Below are 22,124 nucleotides of genomic sequence, written 5' to 3'. Positions count from 1 at the left end.
TTTTCATCATTATATAGCAGAACTCAAATGCCAAGCAAATGCCAGTGTAAAGAAAATCACACATCCACACAAAACCAAAACCTATATATAGCTCTTAGGAATAGTCAGGGCCAAGGTTTAGGGCCTTCGCAAGAAGAGGGTCAAATTGTACTATATAGTGGCATGTACAGAAGTCCATTCAAGCAGATGATTCAAAGCCAGAAAATCCATCTGAGTGCAAAAAATTAGTGGCATGTTGCCTCAGAGGCACAGGGCAAGTTATAAACCTGCCTTAGACCTGGAAAATTTGAACAACTCATCACTCAGTGGCTATCATTCCCTTCCTGGGCAAGGTGCTTGAGAAGGTGGTTCCTGGCCTGCTCCAAACATCCTTGGATGAAACTGATTTCCTGGATCCATTATCATTGAGGTTTTGGCCTAGAAACTGCCTTGGTCACCCTGTGGGATGACCTTTGCTGGGAAAAAGATGTGGATGTGCTACAAAAAGATGTGCTACCCTGTTGATTTTCTTGGACCTCTCAGTAGCTTCCAATCTCATCTGCTATGGTATCCTCCTGGAGAGGCTGTCCAAGCTGGGGGAACCACTTTTCAGTGGCCCCACTCCTATCAGGATGGCCGATTCCAGAAGGTGGTGCTGGGGGATTTCTGCTTGGCATTTATATTTGGGGTCCTGAAGGGTTCTATTTTATCCCTCTGAGTGAAATCATCCAGGGATTTGGAGTGAATGGTCATCAAAATTCAGGTGACACCAAGTTCTTTTTCTCCTTTCCATTTAATGCAGGTGAGAAGGGGGAGTGCTAAATCAGTATCTGGACAAAGTACTGGCCTGGATAAGGCCCAGTAAACTGAAGCTCAATCCAGACAAGACAGAGTTAATGGATGATCTGTCTGCCCAACCTAATGGTGTTCAACCTGTTTTAGAGGGGGCTGCATGCCCCCTAAAGCAGGGGTAGGCAACTTTGGTGGGTTAAGGGGCTGCATTGCCCCCTCTGGAACCCACCATGGGATGCATCCTTCCCCCTCTGCAAGTGGCCACGTGGCCAGATCCCCAGTGATTCTGCTGAGAAACAAGGCGCGTGCCCCCGTGTGCCCTGTTTCCCAGCAGAACCAGTGTTCTTCTACAGCACTGTGCTCCTTCCATTGTTTCCAGACATATTCTAGTGGATCCCATCCCATTGGTGCAATAAAGATGTGCAGAAATAGGTGGCATGCGCATGCATAGATGAGACGCTGTCACAAGCACACCTACACAGGGGCCCAGTGAAGGTACTGAAGAAGACACATCTATGTGGGCCTTTTAGGGGGCTAGATGAGCTCATTCAGCACAGCACATCCCCTCCAGGCAATGTCCTCCGGTCACTCCTGCCACCTGCATGACAGATGGGATTAGAGCAGGGCCAATGCAGGATATTCCAGTGGTCTTGGGCCTCTGGTTGTTGGTGGACCGCAACTTCCATCAGCCCTAGCCAGCATAGCCAATGGTGGAGCATGCTGGGAGTCACAGTTGAATAACATCTGGGGAGGCTGGTGGCTCCGATGTCAGTGGGGCTGTGAATCCACTCTGGGTTTCAGTCAGAACCAGCCAGAACTCTGCAGGAGCACTCCAAGGTGCTGGATGCTATCCCCACAATAGGTGTCACATTGTAGCAGACAGGAGGATGTCTTCTGAATTCACCCACAATCTTTTATTCCCGGCAGGGTTCTTCTGTGCCCTTAACATCTGCATGATGAACAGCTGAAGCTTTGGCATGGCAAGAGCTCGCCTGTCACGCAGCTCTTAAAGGCACAGGACACCCTGCCAGTAGGGAAAAAATAACAGAGCACACCCCTATACATGTTTAGAAGGAATTCACAGGATATGCATCTTCAGTGTAAGTGCATCAGACTTACCTGCAGTTTCACTTTCACACCATCCACCGTCACCACTTTGTTCTGTAAGAAAAAATAAACAAACCATGCTAGCATATGCAGTGGAATAACAGGAACTGGACATTCATCTCTTGCTTTCCCTTTAGATCAGCAGAGGGAGCTGCAACAGTCCTACAACTCAAAGTGTAAAGCTCCATGGGACAATCTGTAGCATTTCAGTACGGTTTGTTAAAAGATAAGAGAAAGAGATATTTTCTGCCAGAACTGTGGAAATTGATGTTAGAATTCTCTTAGAGATTCCTAGCCCACTCAGAAAACTACAGCTCCCAGGGTTCTTTGAAGGTAAAAGCCAGTCTGGTTAAATCCTTTTAGGTTTATAGCACAGGCATGCCCTAAAGGAGTGGGGGACCAGCAGGCACGCAGGAAAGGAGATTTTATACAGGATGCAGTGCTGTGTTTTTTGTGAATTCTCAGCATTTGCCTATACTAGCTCATTTTTTCAAGTGCATAGGCGTATGCCTATACCTGTATGATTTCATACAAGAAATGGCACTAGATGGTAAAAGCTACCTGGACATTACAGTCATCCTCTGAGGCTCTCCTTCAGGTGCCCCTGCCAAATGAGGCAAGGTGGGTGGCTACAAGAGAGAGTGCCTTTTCAGTGGTGGTACTCTGGTTGTGGAACACTCCCCAGAGAGGCTCACCTGGCACCAAGGTTGTGGTCTTTCCAGCACAGGGTGAAGACCTTCTTATTCTCCCAGGCATTTTAAGAACTATTTTTTTTTAGTGATGTTAGTACTCTATTCTGCTGATTTTAATTTGGTTTTTATGTTGTAATGGTTTTATTCTTTGCTGCTGGTTTTATCTTGGTTTTATTCTGCACTGATTTGATTTGATTTTTTGTTTTAATGTTTGTACTGTATGTTTTTAATGTATTGTGCACTAGCCAGAGAACTTCAGTTGTTGGGCAGTTTAAAAGTACAGGAAGTAAGCAAGTTAAAGGTGCAGTCCTTTGCATGTTTAGACAGAAAACAGCTCTAAAACTCCCAGCGTGCCCTACCCAGCATGGCTGGCTGGGGAATGCTGGGAACTGTAGGACTTTTTTCCGTCTAAACATGCAGAGGATTGCACCCTAACTAAATAAACAAGCAAGCTGCAAATTATGTGGCTTTCTGTCATGGGCCTTCTTCATTTAGGGCTACAAGGCTTCACTAAGTGAAAGGGACTGCCTCATTAAAAGAGGAACTAATCTTTCTACTATTCATTTGAATAATGTCTCATCATGATACAGCGAATCTAGGGGAGCTAGCACATTGCCAGAACTGCTTGGGGTGGGGTCAGGAGGAAACCAGTTCCAACCAGTGCTGCTGCTTGCCGTCAGATACAGCTGATTATCAGTGGAATCGTAAGATGTCTGCCACCCAGGATTAGAAGCCAGTATTCATAGGAGATTCATACATTGCTGAAGACACCAACAACAACAGAAAGGTATCCCAACTAGAAAAAGACCAACTAAGATTAATGGGAAAGTCCCAGTTTTGGGTTACACACCTAGACAGAAGTTGCATTCAACAAAGTGGTCTACAGCACCCTTCCCCAACTTGGGGCCTTCCAGATGTGTTGCATTCCAACTCCCATCCTTCTTGGACAGAAGTAACCATGGAGGGCATTAGGCTGGGGAAGGCTGCTCTAACCACTACACCACAATGGCTTTTTACCAGTTACTGTTTTGATTGGCCAAACAACTCTCCATAGTTCCTTGAAGTAAACCATTAGGACTTGGCATGCTACATAAAGGATTCTTGACTCCTGCAGAAGATTTTGCAATCCACCAGTGTTTTCATACATGAGGCTTAAAAGGGTTTCAGTTTGTTTGCAATGCATATACAAACTACTGACCTACATTGGCCAGGATGTTCATTCATATTACAAATGTCTGTCCTCCCTTTGCTCTTTTGTATTAACAATGATGGGACAATAACTGAAGTAGTGCAAGAGAGTCTCAAGGGCAACTTAAGCTTCATGTATGAAAACCCAAAGCCTGAGGCCTTGACTACTGAATGAACATCTGAAATTACCCTTTAACTGCCACTCAGGAACAGAGTTCATCTTTACTGGTATGGCATGTGACTCAGACCTATCTATTCCTACAGTACTTACCAAGAGGTCTTAGTTTTCCTCTGTGTAAATGCTGTGGAGCAATGATGGCTTCCCCCACAGCAGATAACACTGTACAGATTATTGTTACTGAGTCAGTTGCTGTACAGCCTCAGCGTGGACATAATTCAGTGTGGACATAATCCATGGATCCCGGCGTTTGCAGTACTGCACTCTAGCATGCTTGCTTCTTTGTTATAGCCAGAGGTTACTGCAATACAGTGGTGAGTTAGGTAGGGACTTACATCATGTTATGGAGGCAGCAGGGCTGCCACCAACCTGCACTCCTCCCCACATCCAACATATCTGAGATTAATCTCCCTTTTAAAAACTGTTTTAAATTGTTGCTGCTGCTTTTATTTTTTAATGTGTTTTATCATTTTTATTGTATTTGTTTTATTATGTATGTTGCCCTGAGAGCTTTGGCTCTAGGGCTACATATACATTGAATAAACAAATTATCTATCTATCTATCTATCTATCTATCTATCTATCTATCTATCTATCTAATCTATAAACTCAGAACTCTGAATCTAAATGGCCTTAATCTGGAGGACAATTTGTGAGCATTACACCAGGCTATACCTCTGTTTTTTCTCCTAAGGAACTTTAATCTCCATGTATTCCAAATTGCCACTCCTGATACCCATTTAAAAGCACAGGTACTGATGAGGGTGGAAGCTGAAACATTTAACTTAAAATATATTTTTAATACTTTGTTGTTAGTCTTTCTGTCTTTCACATATCTGTATATGCTTGTGTGTATGTGTGTGTGTATCCATCTACTTGATAATGTTCACTAAAAGAAATGTATGATGTGACATCAAGTCACAGATTCGTTTTACCAGTGTTACCAGGAAGATGTATGGGTGGTGATGGGGAAATGGGGGTCTGCACCCGCCACGTGTGCCCCCGCCTCTGGTGACATAAAGATAGGCTCCTAGTACAATATGAAAAATTCCCTCCCACTTAAGCACTATCAGAACCTCAGTATCGTTTGAGATGTGGACAAGCCTAGATATACCTTTCCAAATCACTGTTCTTTTCTCCAGTGCCTCATTCTTTGTAGCCTCTTTCAACAATCCCACAAAAGATGTTAGACTGTCCATCCAGTTAATGTCATGACAATCCAAATTGATGGTAGCAATCCCAGAAAACTGAGCATGAGAAACATCAGCACATCTAAGATTGCCTAGTCATGACAACAGTTCAATTCATACAGAAGAGATGCTGAAATTATATAAAAAAAGGAAGTCTCTGGCTGAGAGTAATCACAGGTTTCTCCCCAGACATCATATGCATGTGCTTGTTAAAAGATTCAGTTAAGCTCTGTAACTTTTTAAAAGTTCAGAAAACTCTGTACCTCTAAAAGGTTTAACTGCTCCATAATTTGACATCTGCATGAGGTTGTGAGGACTGGGGAAAGGATGAAATACTGTTTCTCCAATCATACCACTGCAGTAGCAGGTGAAGCTGCATTTACTGGATTTTTCCCTCTTTCAGCTGAATTAGAGCCACGGGATATGGAATGTGGCAACTTTATGGGCCCTGTTCTTACAATATCTTGGCAATGTGGTAGTTCAGCCTTCCCCAGCTGGCTGCTCTCCAGATGTGTTGGACTACAACTCCAGTCAACCCCAGCCAGCATGCTAATTGACTGGGAATGATGGGAGCTGTAGTCCAATACAACTAGGGGGAGGGGCAGGTTAGGGAAAGCTGTGCTGAAAAATTGCTTCTATATAATTAGGATCTCCGGTTGCAGCAGTGATATATGTATGTAAGCACTAATTCAGACAGATTGTATGGACCGTTTCCAATGCCATGCCAGTGGCAGCAGCACCAAATGGACAGAATCCTAGGCAGGACAACAGGAAAGCTCCAGGGGGGCACGGCTCAGGAAAAACTAGCTAGAACCAGCCCGCGGCAACCATCCCCCATTCACTAAATGCTAGGAAAACATCCACATTACTAGACCTTCAGCTTTGAAAAACAGCTGAGATTGTAAGAGAAGACTTACTGGGTTAGACTCATGGTCAACCTAGCACAGTATCTAACGGCAATCTAATACAGTAGCATAATATTCATAGAATCATAGAATAGTAGGGTTGGAAGGGGCCTACAAGACCATCGAATCCAACCCCCTGCTCAGTGCAGGAATCTAAGTCAGAGCATCCCTGGCAGATGCCTGTCCAGCCTCATCTTGAATGCCTCCAGTGTGGGAGAGCCCACCACCTCCCTGGGTAACTGGTTCCATTGTCGTATTGCTCTAACAGTCAGGAAGTTTTTCTTGATGTTCAGCCAGAATCTGGCTTCCTGTAACTTGAGCCCATTATTCCGTGTCCTGCACTCTGGGATGATCAAGAAGAGATCCTGGCCTTCCTCTCTGTGACAACCTTTCAAGTACTTGAAGAGCACTATCACATCTCCCCTCAGTCTTCTCTTCTCCAGGCTAAACATGCCCAGTTCTTTCAGTCTCTCCTCATAGGGCTTTGTTTCCAGTCCCCTGATCATCTTTGTTTTTCAATTAATCCTAGGTTTATTAGCCATAAAAACTTCTATTGCCCATGGATTTGACTTTTGAAAGAACCTATTTGTGGTCTTGTGGCAATGAGTTCCAACAGTGGATGAATGCTGTTTATAAATATTGTTTTAAACACAGCAGTGATAGCCTCATTGAGTTCTCTCTAGCTCTAGTTGTAGGTGTATAGCACCCACAGATAATATCCTCAAGCCATTAATGGTTTTATGGATATGTGTCTCTATAAGATCTCACTTAAGCAGTCTTCCTTCTAACCCACCTTGATTTTTGGGGGTAGACCCCTTTTGTATTTAACGCATTTTGTAATTCTGATCTTCTTGTTGCCTCTTTATAAACCTTTTTCTGATTCTATTCAGTCCTGTTATGAGATGCAGCTTTAGAATTATACACAGAGAGAGCCTAAGATATTCTGGTGCCTGAGGCTGAAAATCCAAATGGTTCTCTCTCTCTCTCTCTCTCTCTCTCACACACACACACACACACACACACACGGTAAAAATATAATAATTAAATAAATGACAATTTGGTGCCCCAAGTTCTACTGCCTGAAGCAAACCTGTGAAATTGCACAGCAGCCCTTCCTCAGGCAGAATGGAAATGTCACTATGCTCAGCTACAAAGAGAGTAAGAAACAGAAACAGAAGCCTGGTTTGAAAAATGGACAGAGCAATCTTAACCGTTATCCAGGAGAGCTCCAAGTCAGGGCCTCTGAGATAGCATTCCCCAACTTGGTGCCCCCTAGATGTTTTGGACTTCATCTCCCATCGGCCCCAGCCAGAATGGCTAATGGTCAGGAATCTTGGGAGTTATAGTCCAAAGCATCTTGAGGGCATCAGGTGGGGAAAGGCTGTTCTGAGACATCCAAAGCCATGCTGCACTCATGGAAATGAGGGAGGAGTGGTGTTTTTGTTCCTTTTACCCCTCATCAGCCATGTTTTTTAAAAATTAATTAATTCCCTCTTATTGAAAACAATGGGAAGGAACTAATCTATGCCAGTTCCAGGACTGGCATAAATTACTGGTCTGTTTGGTGGTGGTGGCAGCGAAGTTGGGGGGTTACTTGGAAGTCAGATCCATCAGAGGGTGATGAGGGCCTCTCGACAGCAGGCTTTTTATCCTGCAACTTATCGGGGCTTCTGCTTCCAGATTCTTTGCAGGATTAAGATTGGCTCCTTACATGGGCTGACAGAAGTTTTTTTCTGGGGAATTTCTTTGTCTGCAAGTTCTACATGTTTCATTATACAGCCACTAGATGGTTCTGTGGTATAGTAGAATGTGCAATTATACATGGCTATTAAAGTGGATTAATATTTATTACCGCATTATCCCCAATCTTTTAAAAACCAGGCTAAAGGTCAGAAAGCGTGGGAGACCCCTGGAGGTTGACGATGTCATGTAAAGGACCTGCCAACTTCTGTGAGTGACCAATCACGAGCATGCAATAGAAGCCTCATGTAGAAATGCCCCCAGGCTATCCTATGGCCCCTTGGATGCCTTCCCAGGGATCATAGGATTGCAGTTTAAGCGCACTGAAAACGTAATACCATTACCTGTCTTTCCAGTCTGTCCAAAGAAAAGTTCTGTGGAACTCAAAAAACCCAAATATATCGACTTGCATACATAACCTTGCATATATCCACACCAGTTGGTCCCGTATTCGAGAACTTGATTTACAGACATGATCCAAATGCAAATAAATAAATGGTCTAATAACATTTTACATCTTCTCTTTTCTGGGACTAACATGGCACAAGCATCCATGTTGGTGGCAGTGCTTTCTGATTGTCTACAGAAAAGCGCTGTGACCAACATGGATCCTTGTTCTGATTGATTTCTTCTTTACACTAGGAGAGTTGGTCATCTGTGCCCCTCTTCTCTGTTCACAAGTTCCTGCAGTCAAGGCCAACCCAGATGTGAAATCACACGCCTGGTTTTATTCTTACTCTTTAAATAGTGCGACAGGGGAAGGCAGAGGACTCAGGATTGGGGCCAAAATGTGTAGGGAGCAGAGGCATTGCTGCTGTCCCAATGAAAGTCACCCTTCCCGCAAACTGCCATAATCCCCAGGTGGGAAACGTTTATTGGTGCCAATAGAGGCTTCCCACGTGGAGCAAATAACAGCTTTGTGTGTCAGAGAGATCTTTATTGGGACTGTAGCGGGGGAGGAAAGGGTTAAATCTCTCTTCAACATGTGCTGCAGTCCTGATCCCCCCCCCCCCACTATTTAAAGGGGGGGGGGGAAATCAGGCATGTTAAACACCTGCATGCATTTAATGTAATGTCTAGGTTGGCCCTTATCATATCCTTTGCCTGCATTGTGCCCATCACAGTATAGGGACGGCAGGATGTCTGGCCACCGTTCCCTATGCTGCAGCAAAAGTGCCTCCCTTTCAGGGTTGACAGCTGTAGTGGTCTCACCCGGAAGTCTATGCCGACGGTGGCTATGAAGGTCCCAGAGAGGAAGGCCCCGTCTTTGAACTGGATGAGGAAGCAGGTTTTCCCCACGCCTGAATCTCCAAGCAGCATCACCTACAACACGGGGTGCAAAAGCCCATTAATAGAGCAAGGGACAGCAGATGCCTTCAGTGGGGCTGGGAGCAGGGGAGCTGAGGGGAAAGAGGAGCAGGAGGAAGAACCCAGCAATCCGACGTCCAGGGCCTGGGCAGGGAAGCAGAGCTCCATGGAGCACAACCCGGGCTGCTTTTTGTTACTTCCAGTCTGGTCAACTTCCTCTTCTCTCGCAACTCCCTTACCAGTTATTTGCTCTTCACATAATGGGCCACTGTCCTATTGTTCTTAGAGCTACTTTCAGTTCCTGTTACAGAAGGATCTCTCTCGTCGGGGGGCAAATGTAGAAAGCTGCTGGAGCAGCCAACAAAGACCAAAAATGGGAAATACCTAATCTTCAGTCTCACTCAGTGGAGGCTGGTGGTTCCAATCTCAGTGGGGCTGTGTATCCATTCTGGGTTTCAGTCAGAACAAGCCAGAACTCTAAAGGAGCAATCCAAGATGTGGTTCAGCACTTTGGATAGCTCCTTTAGAGTTCTGGCTGGTTCTGACTGAAACCCAGAATGGATACACAGCCCCACCAAAATCAGAGCCACCAGCCTCCACTGGTCTCACTTTAGCTCTCTCATACACCCATCGTATGCTTCCCTGCATTAGCCTCCAAGTAGCAATAGTGGCTATTCCTCAACATGAAAAACGTAAAGTAGAATGTAGAACAACTCCTTGAAATCTGTTTGTTTCCCTCTTCAGTGCTATAATAAGCTTACACTGGAGCCTTCCCCAAACTGGTACCTTCCAGATGTTTTGGATTACTATTCCCAGGATTCCTGACCATTGGCCATGATGGATGGGGCTGATAGGAGTTGAAGTCCAAAGTATCTGGAGGGTACAAGGTGGGGGAAGGCTGGTCTAAGACTTTCCTGATAAGAGTAAATATGGCACAAGTGCTTTGCATACCTTTCTCAGCCTTAAGAGTTTCCCAAAATTTGGGCTCAGGGAAGCCAATATATAACCTCCACCCCCTGCCATGGCTACAATCCCAGGTCCGTCCATCCCAGACCTCTGCAGAAAGGGGTGAGGGGTCCCGCTGTGGTCCTTCTGGTTTGACTGCAGACCCATATAAGAAGAACCCAGCAGGATCAGACCAAATGTCCACCTAGTCCAGCCTTCTGCTTTCCACAGTGGTCAGGTAGAAGCTTCCTGGAAGCCTTTAAGTCAGACACAAAAGTAACAGCCCTTCCTTGGGCTGGGGCTGGGGACACCAGCAACAATTGCTTCCATGTTTGCATGTTTCTATTCCATGCATATCTTCCAGGAAAGGGGAGGGAAGGAAGCCCCTATGCCAGCAGTAGAGTCCATGGCAGATTGAGAGAGAGAGAGAGAGAGAGAGGTTTCAGCAAGTCGTTCTGGCCCTCTATGCTCTCGCAAGATCTGCATCATCCAAGCAGTGTCTGATCTTCAGCTTATATGTTAGCAGTTTTGATGGGCATCAAGCCAACAGTCTTAACCTTCAGGGGGATTCTGGCCCTCTCGTGTGAGTATGTCACCACTTCATCTCCCAGGATGAACAGGAGGTTAGAAACCCTCTTCCCTGATGGGTTGACCTCATTTCCATGACCCTTGAAAGCATCTCTTCCTTCTTGCCACCATTTCCCCTCTGCTGAGCAAGAGGTAAAGTGTTTGGCCTGTCACCACTCTAGGAAGCAGCTGCTGCTGCCGCTTGTCTCACAGTTGGAATTCACTTGTTGTCCCAATCCGATTCTATTCTATCTCATACCATGCATTTGCTCCACCACCTACCACCTACCCAGGCTTTATGACTATAGCTTTGGCACAAGGCCCCATCTCTGGCCTGTCTTTAGACACCACTTCAAGAACCTACCTGATACAAACAACCCATCAAGCTGTACTGCCACATATTCAGTTTTGGCTCTGAATGCACTGTATACGTTTTGGGGGAGTTGCATCCAATGTTAGTCCTACTTAAAGTCAAATTGAAATGAATGGGGCTTAAGCTGGACTGACACTGGATACAACCCTTTGGATGCAGACAACAAGGCTGCAATCCCATCTGTGCACTTACTTGCAAACCAGCCTCATCAACTCAGTGAGACTTACTTCCACATAAACAGGCTTAGGTTCGGCTGTTATTCTGCATCAAAGGTTTGGGGCTGGAGAAGTTACTGGGTCTCTTGAGATGCATTTGTGAGCTGTAAGAAATGGCACTGTGCCGAATTTTTATATCCATTTATTTTCAACCATTTATTAGGGGGAAAGGGTGAAAAGAAATTGCACCTAAAAATTGTGGGAAGGGGTGAGAATTTTGGAGAAATTTCTTAGGGTGCAGGGCTTGAGTGATTACCTTAATTTAAGGAGGTGGCCGAGGGGTGTGGGTGCTCTTTTACCACCACCACCCCATTCTATCCTTCAAGCCTCTCTGGCTGCTTGAGCTTAGAAAGCCCCCTAGAGAACTTAGCCAGGACTTCCTCCTGAGAGAGGCATCTTTGGTTTTCCTTTGTTGTTATTGGAGGAGGAGGAGGAGGAGGAGGAGGAGGAGGAGGAGGAGACGACAACCCCCACCCCCACCTCTCTCAGCTTTCAGGTCCTCAGCAGGCAGCAGCACTAGAAAGCCACAAAGGAGGAATCCTGGTTAAGTCCTCTAGGGTTTTTTTTCAGAAAGCACAAGCAGCTGGAGAGCCTGCAAGACTAGAAGGGGGGAATGGGAAAAGAAAGAGCACACACACACCCCTCAGCCACCTCCTTACAATAAGGTAAGCACTCAAGCCCTGCACCATGAGAAATTTCTCCAAAATTCTCAACATCCCATGAAAGTGGCAAAAAAACGACTGCCCCATCCGCAGGGAAATGAAGAGGTTGCGAAAGGGCAGGCTAGGATTTGGCAAAGCGCTAGTGAGAAGCTGCTGCTCAGATGGATGCTGCTCCCATCACGTTTGTCCTAAGCAAGCAAGCATCCCATTAGTTAGCACAGCCTCTGCAAGTGCCAGACATCTATTAACCCCTCAAGTAGTCCCCAATGGCACAGCTTGAAATCCACCAACTTTCTTCCCTCACTGCAGCCAGATCTCTCATTGATCTACGAGCAGGCTGTGATTCGAATCTCGAGTCTGTTTGCAGCAAATAGTTCCTTCTTTCTCTGCCCTTTCTCTGTATAATATCCCCTCAAGTCACTGTGACCGTAAATGCACACAGACTCCACCAGCGGCTTGAGTACCTCTCAGATGAAAGCCTGACAGGTACCACTATAGTACCTTGCTCAGGTGAGAAGTGCCATGTGCCAGCTTTGTCCGAGCTGGGACTCTCTTCCTCCCTTGCAACTGCCTCACCCTTGTTGCAAGACAGCAGAGCAAACATGCAAGCCAGCATCCACTCCTCCTAAGCAAACAGACTTCAGCACAGAAGTCCTGGTTTTACTGGCACCTCTGGATCCATTTTCACACGGAGGCGGAGAAGGCATTATCTGTTTTATTATGAGAAATCTGAAAAGCACTCTTCTCATGGCATCTTAAAGACTTAGCGTGGCATAAGATTTTGTAGACCAGAGCCCATTTTCAGGCTCTAGTCCATGAAAGACTGTATCACAATTGACTTGTTAGTTTTTAAGGTGCCACCAGACTCCTTTTGGTCTCCTGTTAGTCTTTAAGTCCCTGACCACTTTTAGTTTAAGCCCCTGTCCACCTTTAAGCTCCTGTTCTACTTTGTTAGTCCTTAGGATGCCACCAGACTCCTTTTAGTTTCTGCTGAAGGAGACTAACAGGGCGACCCCTCTGGAATTTATCACACCGAGGAATCTGGATTAGCGAGTCCTCATCCACCCACAAAGGGTGATTCCACCAGCCGGCTTTGAGATAAGAGCAATTTCCTGTCTATCACTAGGGAGCAAACCTATCAGATCTATCAGCAGCCCTTGCAGAAAACAAACACTGGTCTCTTAAGAGCCAACACTTTAAAAAAGTAATTCTAAAAAACTGAAGACAAACAAACAAAACTACAAGAGCAGAGCAGGACAAGGGCACATCTCTGGGGTAATGGAGACCTCCACAAGCAGGCCATGGGTTATGCATCACTTTGAGACATCTCTGCTCAGAACTGCTCCTCCTTTGCCAGAATACAGCATTTCCCCAAAGGCCTAATAGGTGGGGCCCACTTTTTCACCCCAAGTTAAAATGGGAGGTTCCATTTTAAGAGTGTGAAAGGGTAAGAGCTACTTGCCTGCAGAGGAGCCCCGCCCCCGGTGTTTTTTATGCTAGGGATAATTCCTGATTGGAAGAAAGCAACGCCCCAAACAAGGGTGCCTGCAGAGAAGACACACGCAAGCAGGGTGGGAGGTTTTGTGCTATCTCTGGGACAAGAGTGACGGGAGGCCTCGTTGGGCATCTGCCAGGGTTCGCTGAGAGCCCCAAGAGTCCATTGGCTTGACTACGGCTCCCCCTTTGTGTTGCTGCCTGTCCACCTCCTGCCCATGCCAAGCGAGCGAGCAGCAATGGGAGCAAGGAGGAGTGGCCGCCTCTGCTCACCTGGCCCCCTCCCCTCCGGGCAATGGGGCGCCTGGGCACAGAGGGGCGGGGCCAGCAAATGAGCAGCCGTGAGGAGGAGGTGGAGCTACTCGGGGTGGAGGGACTGAAAGCATCTTTCCAAAAAACCCACCCAGAAACTCTGGGGCTGCTACTGACTGAATGGTGAAATAGCATTAAAGTTTGCTTTGGGTTATGTTTTCCTTCTGGCAAGGCGTTAAAAAGCCAGAAATGAACAAGGGGCCAACAGGTTTTCTTCTGATGGAGAAGCCTGATCAGTGAAAGGCAGGGCCACCTGGGGTGCTTCCAGATGGAGGGCTCCAAAGGCATACCAGTCCAAGGGCCCTGTGCACCTCTTCCATCTTTTTCTCTTTCATGGATTTTCTGCAATAAGAAAAAAGATGGAAGAAGCAGTGGGAATACACGGGAGAGTGGCAAAGGGAAGATGTCATTGTCCGTGAATGAATCAGGGCGATGGTGCCCGAAAAGCCTCATCTAAAGCACCCCCAGTGTCAGGGTAGAGGGCAGGTTTTGCCTTGACTGCATGTGGCGAAGGGGCTTGCGTGACTCCGTGAAGCCATAAGCGATGCCGTGCAGGGCCACCCAAGACGGACAGGTCATGGCGGAGAGTTCTGACAAAATGTGGTCCACTGGAGAAGGAAATGGCAACCCACTCCAGTATTCTTGCCTAGAAACCCCCATGGAATGTATCACAAGGCTAAAAGAGATGACGCCGGAAGATGAGCCCCTCAGGTCGGAAGGTGTCCAATATACTACTGGGGAAGAGCAGAGGGTATTTCCAAGTAGCGCCAGAGAGAGTGAAGCGGCTGGGCCAAAGCCGAAAGGACACTCAGCTGTGGATGTGTCTGGTGGTGAAAAGAAAGTCCGATGCTGTAAAGAACAATATTGTTTAGGAACCTGGAATGTAAGATCAATGAATCAAGGTAAGTTGGAGGTGGTCAGACGTGAGGTGGCAAGACTGAACATCGACATCTTGGGAATCAGCGAACAAAAATGGACAAGCATGGGCGTATTTAATTCAGGTGACCATTATATCTGCTACTGTGGGCAAGAATCCCTTAGAAGAAATGGAGTAGCACTCATAGTCAACAAAAGGGTGGGAAAAGCAGTACTGGGGTACAATCTTAAAAACGACAGAATGATCTCAGTACGAATCCAAGGCAAACCATTCAATATCACAGTAATTCAAGTCTATGCCCCAACCACTGAGGCCGAAGAAGCTGAGGTTGATCGGTTCTATGAAGGCCTACAACACTTTCTAGAACTAACACCAAAAAAAGATGTCCTTTTCATCATAGGGGATTGGAATGCTAAAGTAGGAAGTCAAGAAATCACCGGGATAACAGGCAGGCATGGCCTTGGTGTACAAAATGAAGCAGGACAAAGGCTAACAGAGTTTTGCCAAGAGAACACTCTGATCATAGCAAACACTCTTTTCCAACAGCACAAGAGGCGATTCTACACATGGATATCACCAGATGGTCAAGATCGAAATCAGATTGATTATGTCCTTTGCAGCCAAAGATGGAGAAGCTCTATACAGTCAGTAAAAACAATACCTGGAGCTGACTGCGGCTCAGATCATGAGTATTCTTGTTGCAAAATTTCGGCTTAAATTGAAGAACGTCGGGAAAACCACTAAACCATTCAGGTATGACCTAAATCATATCCCTTATGAATATACAGTGGAGGTGAGGAATAGATTTAAGGGATTAGACCTGATAGACAGAGTGCCTGAGGAACTGTGGATGGAGGTCTGTAACATTGTTCAGGAGGCAGCAACTCAATCCATCCCAAAGAAAAAGAAATGCAAGAAAGCAAAGTGGCTGAGGAAATGAGGCTGAGGCTTTACAAGTAGCTGAGGAAAGAAGGGAAGCGAGAAGCAAGGGAGAAAGGGGAAGATATACCCAACTGAATGCAGAGTTCCAGAGAATAGCAAGGAGAGACAAGAAGGCCTTCTTAAATGAACAATGCAAAGAAATCGAGGAAAACAACAGAATGGGAAAGACTAGAGATCTTTTCAAGAAAATCGGAGATCTCAAGGGAACGTTTTGTGCAAAGACAGGCATGATAAAGGACAAAGAAGGCAGGGTCCTAACAGAAGCAGATGAGATTAAGAAGAGGTGGAAAGAATACACAGAAGAACTATACAGGAAAGATCTGAATGTCCCTGATAGCCATGATAGTGCGCTCACTGAACTTGAGCCGGACATCCTGTAGAGTGAAGTCAAGTGGGCCTTAGGAAGCATTAGTAACAACAAAGCTAGCGGAGATGACAGTATTCCAGCTGAGCTATTTAAAATCCTAAAAGATGATGCTGTTAAAGTGCTGCACTCAATATGCCAACAAATTTGGAACACTCAACAGTGGCCACAAGACTGGGAAAGGTCAGTTTACATTCCAATTCCAAAGAAGGGCAACGCCAAAGAGTGTTCAAACTACCGCACAATTGCGCTCATTTCACACGCCAGCAAGGTGATGCTCAAAATCCTACAAGCTAGGCTTCAGCAGTATGCGAACCGAGAACTACCGGAAGTACAAGCTGTGTTCTGAAGAGGCAGAGGAACTAGAGATCAAATCGCCAACATTTGCTGGATCATGGAGAAAGCAAGAGAATTCCAGAAAAACGTCTATTTCTGCTTCATTGACTACGCTAAAGCCTTTGATTGTGTGGATCACAAGAAACTCTGGCAAATTCTTAAAGAGATGGGAGCACCAGACCACCTTACCTGTCTCCTGAGAAACCTGTACGAGGGTCAGGAAGCAACAGTAAGAACCAGACATGGAACAACTGATTGTTTCAAAACTGGGAAAGGAGTATGACAAGGCTGCATATTGTCGCCCTGCTTATTTAACTTATATGCAGAGTACATCATGAGAAACGCCGGGTTGGATGAATCACAGGTCGGAATTAAGATTGCTGGGAGAATTATCAACAACCTCAGATATGCAGACGATACCACCCTAATGGCAGAAAGCGAAGAGGATCTAAAGAGCCTCTTCTTGAGGGTGAAAGTAGACAGGGGAAAAGCTGGTTTGAAACTCAACATTAAAAAAGCCAAAATCATGGCATCTGGCCCCATCACTTCCTGGCATATAGAAGGGGAAGAAATGGAAGCAGTGACAGATTTTATTTTCTTGGGCTCCAAGATCACCGCAGATGGTGACTGTAGCCATGAAATTAAAAGACACTCGCTCCTTGGGAGGAAAGCTATGGCAAACCTAGACAGCACAGTAAGAAGCAGAGACATCACCTTGCCGACAAAGGTCCACATAAGCTATGGTTTTCCCAGTAGTAACGTATGGCTGTGAGAGCTGGACTATAAGGAAGGCTGAGCGCCGAAGAATGGATGCTTTCGAATGTGGTGCTGGAGAAGACTCTTACGAGTGCCCTGGACTGCAAGGAGGTCAAATCAGTCCATCCTAAAGGAAATCAACCCTGAGTGCTCATTGGAAGGACAGATACTGAAGCTGAAGCTCAAATATTTTGGCCACCTAATGCGAAGAGAAAAGTCACTGGAAAAGACCCTGATGCTGGGAAGGATTGAAGGCAAAAGAAGAAGGGGACGGCAGAGGATGAGATGGCTAGATAGCATCACCGATGCAATGAATATGAACTTGAGCACACTCCGAGAGAGAGCGGAGGACAGGAAGGCCTGGCATGCTATGGTCCATGGGGTCACGAAGAGTCGGACACGACTTAACAACAACAACAGAATGGTAACCGTTCACTTCTGTGCGAATCGAAGACTGGTGCATTTAGGGATACCGGTAAGAGTAAAGCTGCTCCTGATCCCTGGTGAGTCCAATGACCCCAGCCACCGGGAAACAATGATTTAGCCCTTTCCAAAAGGGTAGCCGTGTTAGTCCGTCATGGCAAAAGCAAGAAAGAGCCTTGCGGCACCTTGTGCATCAGATGACGTGGGCGGCAGTCACAAAAGCTTATGCTATAACACTTCTGTTAGTCTTTAAGCCAGGTGCCACAAGATCTTAATGCACGTGTCTGTCTCTGTCCTAAGAGCAAAATGTACACTCACCCACAAACGTATCCAGTGGAGCCCCAACATCATTTCCCAGAAAAGCTGCTCAGGGAGGGGGGCAATTTCTAAGTCAAGGGACAGTAGAGGGAGGGATGCTTGTGCTTAACCTTTCCCTCCCAGCCGCTTTTCTGCTCAAAATCCCCACCTGGGGTTCAAGTTGTGCATTTGCACAAGCATGCACTTAATTATATCTCAGGGGAAGAAACTGTCAGGGTGGACACTGAGCCCATAGAATCCCAGAGTAGTTCTCATGCTGAAGAAGAGCAGTCGCTACTGGGAGAGGAGTGCGCTCCTCTTTCCCAGGGCCAACAGCTGACGGAGATTCCTCCCACTAGCATTCCTAGTTTAGTTAGCAGTCCAGGGAGTGACTCAGCACAGATAGCAGACTTGGTGGATGCGCGACGCCGATGCAGAGAGCGGCGCCAAATGGAGGGTGCAGAAAGGAGGCATAGTGCCCGGTTGGCGCTCAAACAATGGCTGCGCCCAGAGGATCCAAGGGAAAAGGGGAGGGACTCTCCCTAGTCCTTAAGTTCAGGGGTCTGCCAGTAATTCCCTTTCAAACGGGGACCAACTGTTCCAACTTAGGGCATAGGTGCTGTGCTGCTCAGATCTAGTTGCAAACAGTAGAGTTGTTAAGTTGTAAAAGAAGAATAAAGCTTTGAAAGGAATCCCTTTGTCTGTGTCTGGACTTGGCTACTGGATTAGACTGAGAGAGGCCTCCAAGGAGCCCTTGACAGAAACAGTTGGGGGCATTTTGACTCAAAATGGCCAGGCGGGAAAGAGCCTGTCACCCTCATTGCCCACTCACTAGTTCTCTGCTCCAAAGCCTCCTCCTCCTAAAGCTGTTTTTGTTGAAACATGAATGGCGTTGGGCTTTGTTCAATGCATTTTCATGTGACATACAGCTTGTCCCTTAATCAGGATGTCTCCTCTCCTATCGCTAGTTGAAGCTGTTTGCTTATTTCTGGCAGAGTACTTTCACACATGAACAAAATGCACCCCAGACCAGTCCAGCGAAGGAGTTCCAAGTATTAGTTTCATGATGAACAAAATCAATAATCACAAGGCAAGACAAAGCAATTGGGTCGGGCGCAGACGGAGTTGTGGTGGGGCTCACGACCGGTGCCATTTTGGACCACAACACCTGACAGGGCCAGCTCAGAGTGCATAAGCAGAGTGAGGCGGCCGCCTCAGGCAGCAGATTTGGGGTGTCTTGAAAGGGCAGCGAAGTGTTAGTTAATTTGTTGCAATTGGATTCTTACTGCCAGGGAGGGGAAGAGGTGCTGGTAGGATCTTCTGCCTCCTCTTGTGCCACAGTGACATGGCTGGCTCTGCATGTTAACGCAGCTTGCCTTGTGTGTGTGGGGGGGGAGGAGGGGCCATTTGCTGTTCTGCCTCAGTCAGGCAGCATAATATCTTTGGATGGCCCTAACATCTGATTTTACATCACGAAACTAGCACTGGAAACTCCCATGCTGGGTCATCTTGTGGAACTGGGAAGCAAAAGGCGATCTGCGCCCATTCACAAGACCGCTACGCTAGCTGCAGCCAAATGTTTCTTCAGCCTGTGGCCATTCTTTGCTCAGGTTGTTCACTGCGAAGCTGGCAACTTTGCATGCTGCTGCCAACCCAATTCCAAAATGGTTTATAGGGGTCGGGGGAGAAGGCAGCTTCTGCTCATGGCAGATGACTGGCACAATCCATTCACCACCAGCTGAAGAACAAAGCTGGTCAGTAGGAACTGACCCTTTGAACTGCCCCCATGTACAAAACAGCTCCAGCTTACCTGCGTACAAACTTGCAAGAGGCTCAGCAGATTGCTAGATCAGCAGACCTGTGTCTGACTCGCAATCCAGGCATGGCAATAAAGCGGCTGCCCCCATCCCCCAGCTCCCAGGATTCCTGAACATCAGCTGTGCTGGCTGGAGCTGCTGGGAGTTGTAGTCGAAGAGATCTGGAAGACATCAGGTTGGGGAAGGCTGCAACAAAGCTGTCCAAGTGCCACCATTTTCATAACAAGAGTGGTTTGTGGGTGGCAGTGCTCTGCTAGGAGGGTAAATATAGTCAGACCAGAGAGGACTCCCACTTGGACCATTGTTGTTGTTGTTCAGTCGTGCCTGACTCTTCGTGACCCCATGGGCCATAGCACGCCAGGTCTTCCTGTCCTGCGCTCTCTCCCGGAGCGTGCTCAAGTTCATATCCATTGCATCAGTGATGCTATCTAGCCATCTCATCCTCTGCCGTCCCCTTCTCCTTTTGCCTTCAATCTTTCCCAGGATCAGGGTCTTTTCCAGGGAGTTTTCTCTTCGCATTAGGTGGCCAAAATATTTGAGCTTCAGCTTCAGTATCTGGTCCAAAGCTGGCTTTGTCTGTTCATGTCAAAGTGCTAGCACAGATCAAGCTGCACACACGTCTGCACCTGTCGACAACTTCTTGAAAAACCAAGTAGCCTGGAACAGTGCCCAGATCTATAACTGGAGGATGTGACTAAGACGTCTTCCTGCTTATGTGGACTTATTATTGAACCTACCTTATTTACAGTGGCTGAAGAAGCGCTCTACAACTGACTGACAGTGACTGTGCCCTGCTCTCGCTTTTGATGACCGCTAAAGCTGCAATCCTGTGCATACTTCCCAGGGAGTAAGGCACCTTGAACTCGCAGGGAGGTGCTTCTGAGAAGACATGCCTAAGATCACCCTGCAAGAGTGGGATTCCTAGAGCTCACATCCCAGCCTGGGGAGGGATGTGCTCTGCTGCCCTTCCCCCACTGGGCCGCCTTCATCCGGAAAGATGCGTCTCATCGCAGGCCTTCCCACAAAGCCGACTTTGAGCTGCTTCCTCTTGGTGTGGTTTGAACAGCAACTGCTGCTGCTGCTGCTGAAAGAGAGAGGCTCTGTTGCTGTTTCTTGGGGATCCATTTTAGCTAGCAATCTCCCTAAAGGAAGAGAACACTGTAGTCGGACTTCACCCCCCTCGCAAACAGCCATATAACGGGGCGGGGGTGGGCTTAGCTTGAACCAGTGGCACCTGGTAAAACTTGCAGTCAAGGATCTGCCAAGATTTAGAAAAGAGAGCCCGTATTCAGTGCCAGGTGCGAGTTTTGCCACCTGTTCTGGCAGCGTTATAACAGCTGAGTGACAGGCAGAAATTCAGCAGGTGAAGTGATCCCCACCATTGCATCTCCAGGTTGGGGAAAATAGAACCTGTTGACTTTCTGCCAGTTATGCAGCTGTTAAGGGGGGCAGGGAGCAGGAGAGGTGGCAAGCCTAAAGCCTCATGGGAGCCTTGGAATGACTGGAAGAGAGTGCCTCTGAGCTTCTGAAGATTGCTTCCCCTTCCTCACCAAATGGCTGCACGCAGCGTCCACCCGCTGGGGATGGAGGGGAAGGGCTTTTCTGGCAGGCTGCCTTGAGCGCCAGGAGGAGCACCTTTCACTTCGGAAACGGAGACGGATCAGTTTTCCTCGTGCCACAGAGTTCAGGGGCAACCAGGGAGTTTGGAGTGGAAGACTTGGAAAATCCTCCCTCCAGCAACAGCGAGGCGAGAAGGAAGGCGAGCAGGGGGTGGGATTTACACCTCCCTTACACCCTCCCTCCAGGGTAACGGGGCGGGGGTGTCATTGCCCTATTGCAATCCGCCTCGCGCATCATAAAGCTGAGATGACAGCCAAGGAAGCCCCCCCAGCCCCCCACCCGCTACGCCCCCCGCCACACCCACTCGCGCCCCCTGGCGCCCCACCTTGCCGGAGACGTCGTAACTCCTGCCGAGAGAGGAGGCTCCCTCCGCGGCCGGAGGCGAAGGGGTCCCGTTGCGCGCGGGAGGGGCGCCCTCGCCGCCGTTGCCGATCATGGTGGCTCCGGGCCAGGGAGCAGGAACTGCTTGGCAGCGGAGGCTGGAGAGCTCCTCCGGCCACGCTGCTGCCGCCGCCGCCCCTCCTCGCCCGCCCGCAGGCCCGCCCCTTTCCGCGCCCAGTGGCCGTTGTGCTCGGGAGGGCCCCGGGAGGGCGCCCAACCGAACCGAACCGAACCGAGTGCGGGGGCGGAGCGGGATCCGAAGCCCCGCCGAGCGCGCCTCGCATCCGGCCCAGATCGTCTGGGCGAGACGTGGCCCCAGCCCCAGCCAGCCCAGCCCTGCCGGCGCAGGTTCGCGCCGTGCTACGCGGTGGCTGGACACAGACTCTGTTAACCACCCTGTGCGACGCATCCTAAATAAATGCCCCGGCAGAGGGGGGAAAGGATAGCGGTTGTCGTCGCTCCTTCAGCGCCCGTTTTCAGACGTTCTCCTTACCCGTGCAGTCGTATGCGTGTCTCCGCTTTGACTTCAACGGGACGTACTTCGGGGTAGGCAGGGGCGGCATTTTGTGGCCTTCCAGATGTTTCTGGACTACTGGGGCTGATGGGAGTTGAAATCCAAAATAGCTGGAGGGCACCGGAGTAGGGAAAGCTGCAACAGAGCCAT

General features: G+C 47.8%; 1 protein-coding gene across 4 annotated transcripts in view; it reads right to left on the bottom strand.

Annotated features, from left to right (window-relative positions):
• The window catches only part of RAB37 (RAB37, member RAS oncogene family), an 87,059-nt gene that overhangs the window by 7,438 nt on the left and 57,497 nt on the right, over window positions 1-22,124 (bottom strand). Inside the window, exons 1-3 of one of the 4 annotated variants that reach the window (XM_084838011.1) lie at window positions 21,405-21,608; window positions 8,984-9,094; window positions 1,891-1,932 (exon numbers count right to left, since the gene is read on the bottom strand). In XM_084838011.1, the coding sequence (XP_084694137.1) occupies window positions 1,891-1,932; window positions 8,984-9,094; window positions 21,405-21,515 (264 nt within the window). In that variant the 5' untranslated portion in view covers window positions 21,516-21,608. Of the gene's footprint in view, window positions 1-1,890; window positions 1,933-8,983; window positions 9,095-19,452; window positions 19,621-21,404; window positions 21,609-22,124 lie in introns of those variants that run through there. The other 3 variants (XM_084838013.1, XM_084838009.1, XM_084838012.1) reach the window with 3 other exon arrangements.

This window comes from Heloderma suspectum, chromosome 2 (assembly GCF_057233095.1).
Source record: "Heloderma suspectum isolate Gila_16-S chromosome 2, 16-S_ref, whole genome shotgun sequence".
In the NCBI taxonomy this organism is placed as follows: Eukaryota; Metazoa; Chordata; class Lepidosauria; order Squamata; family Helodermatidae; genus Heloderma; species Heloderma suspectum.
The sequence above is the reverse complement of the archived record's forward strand: the minus strand, read 5'-3'. Positions and strand labels throughout refer to the sequence as shown.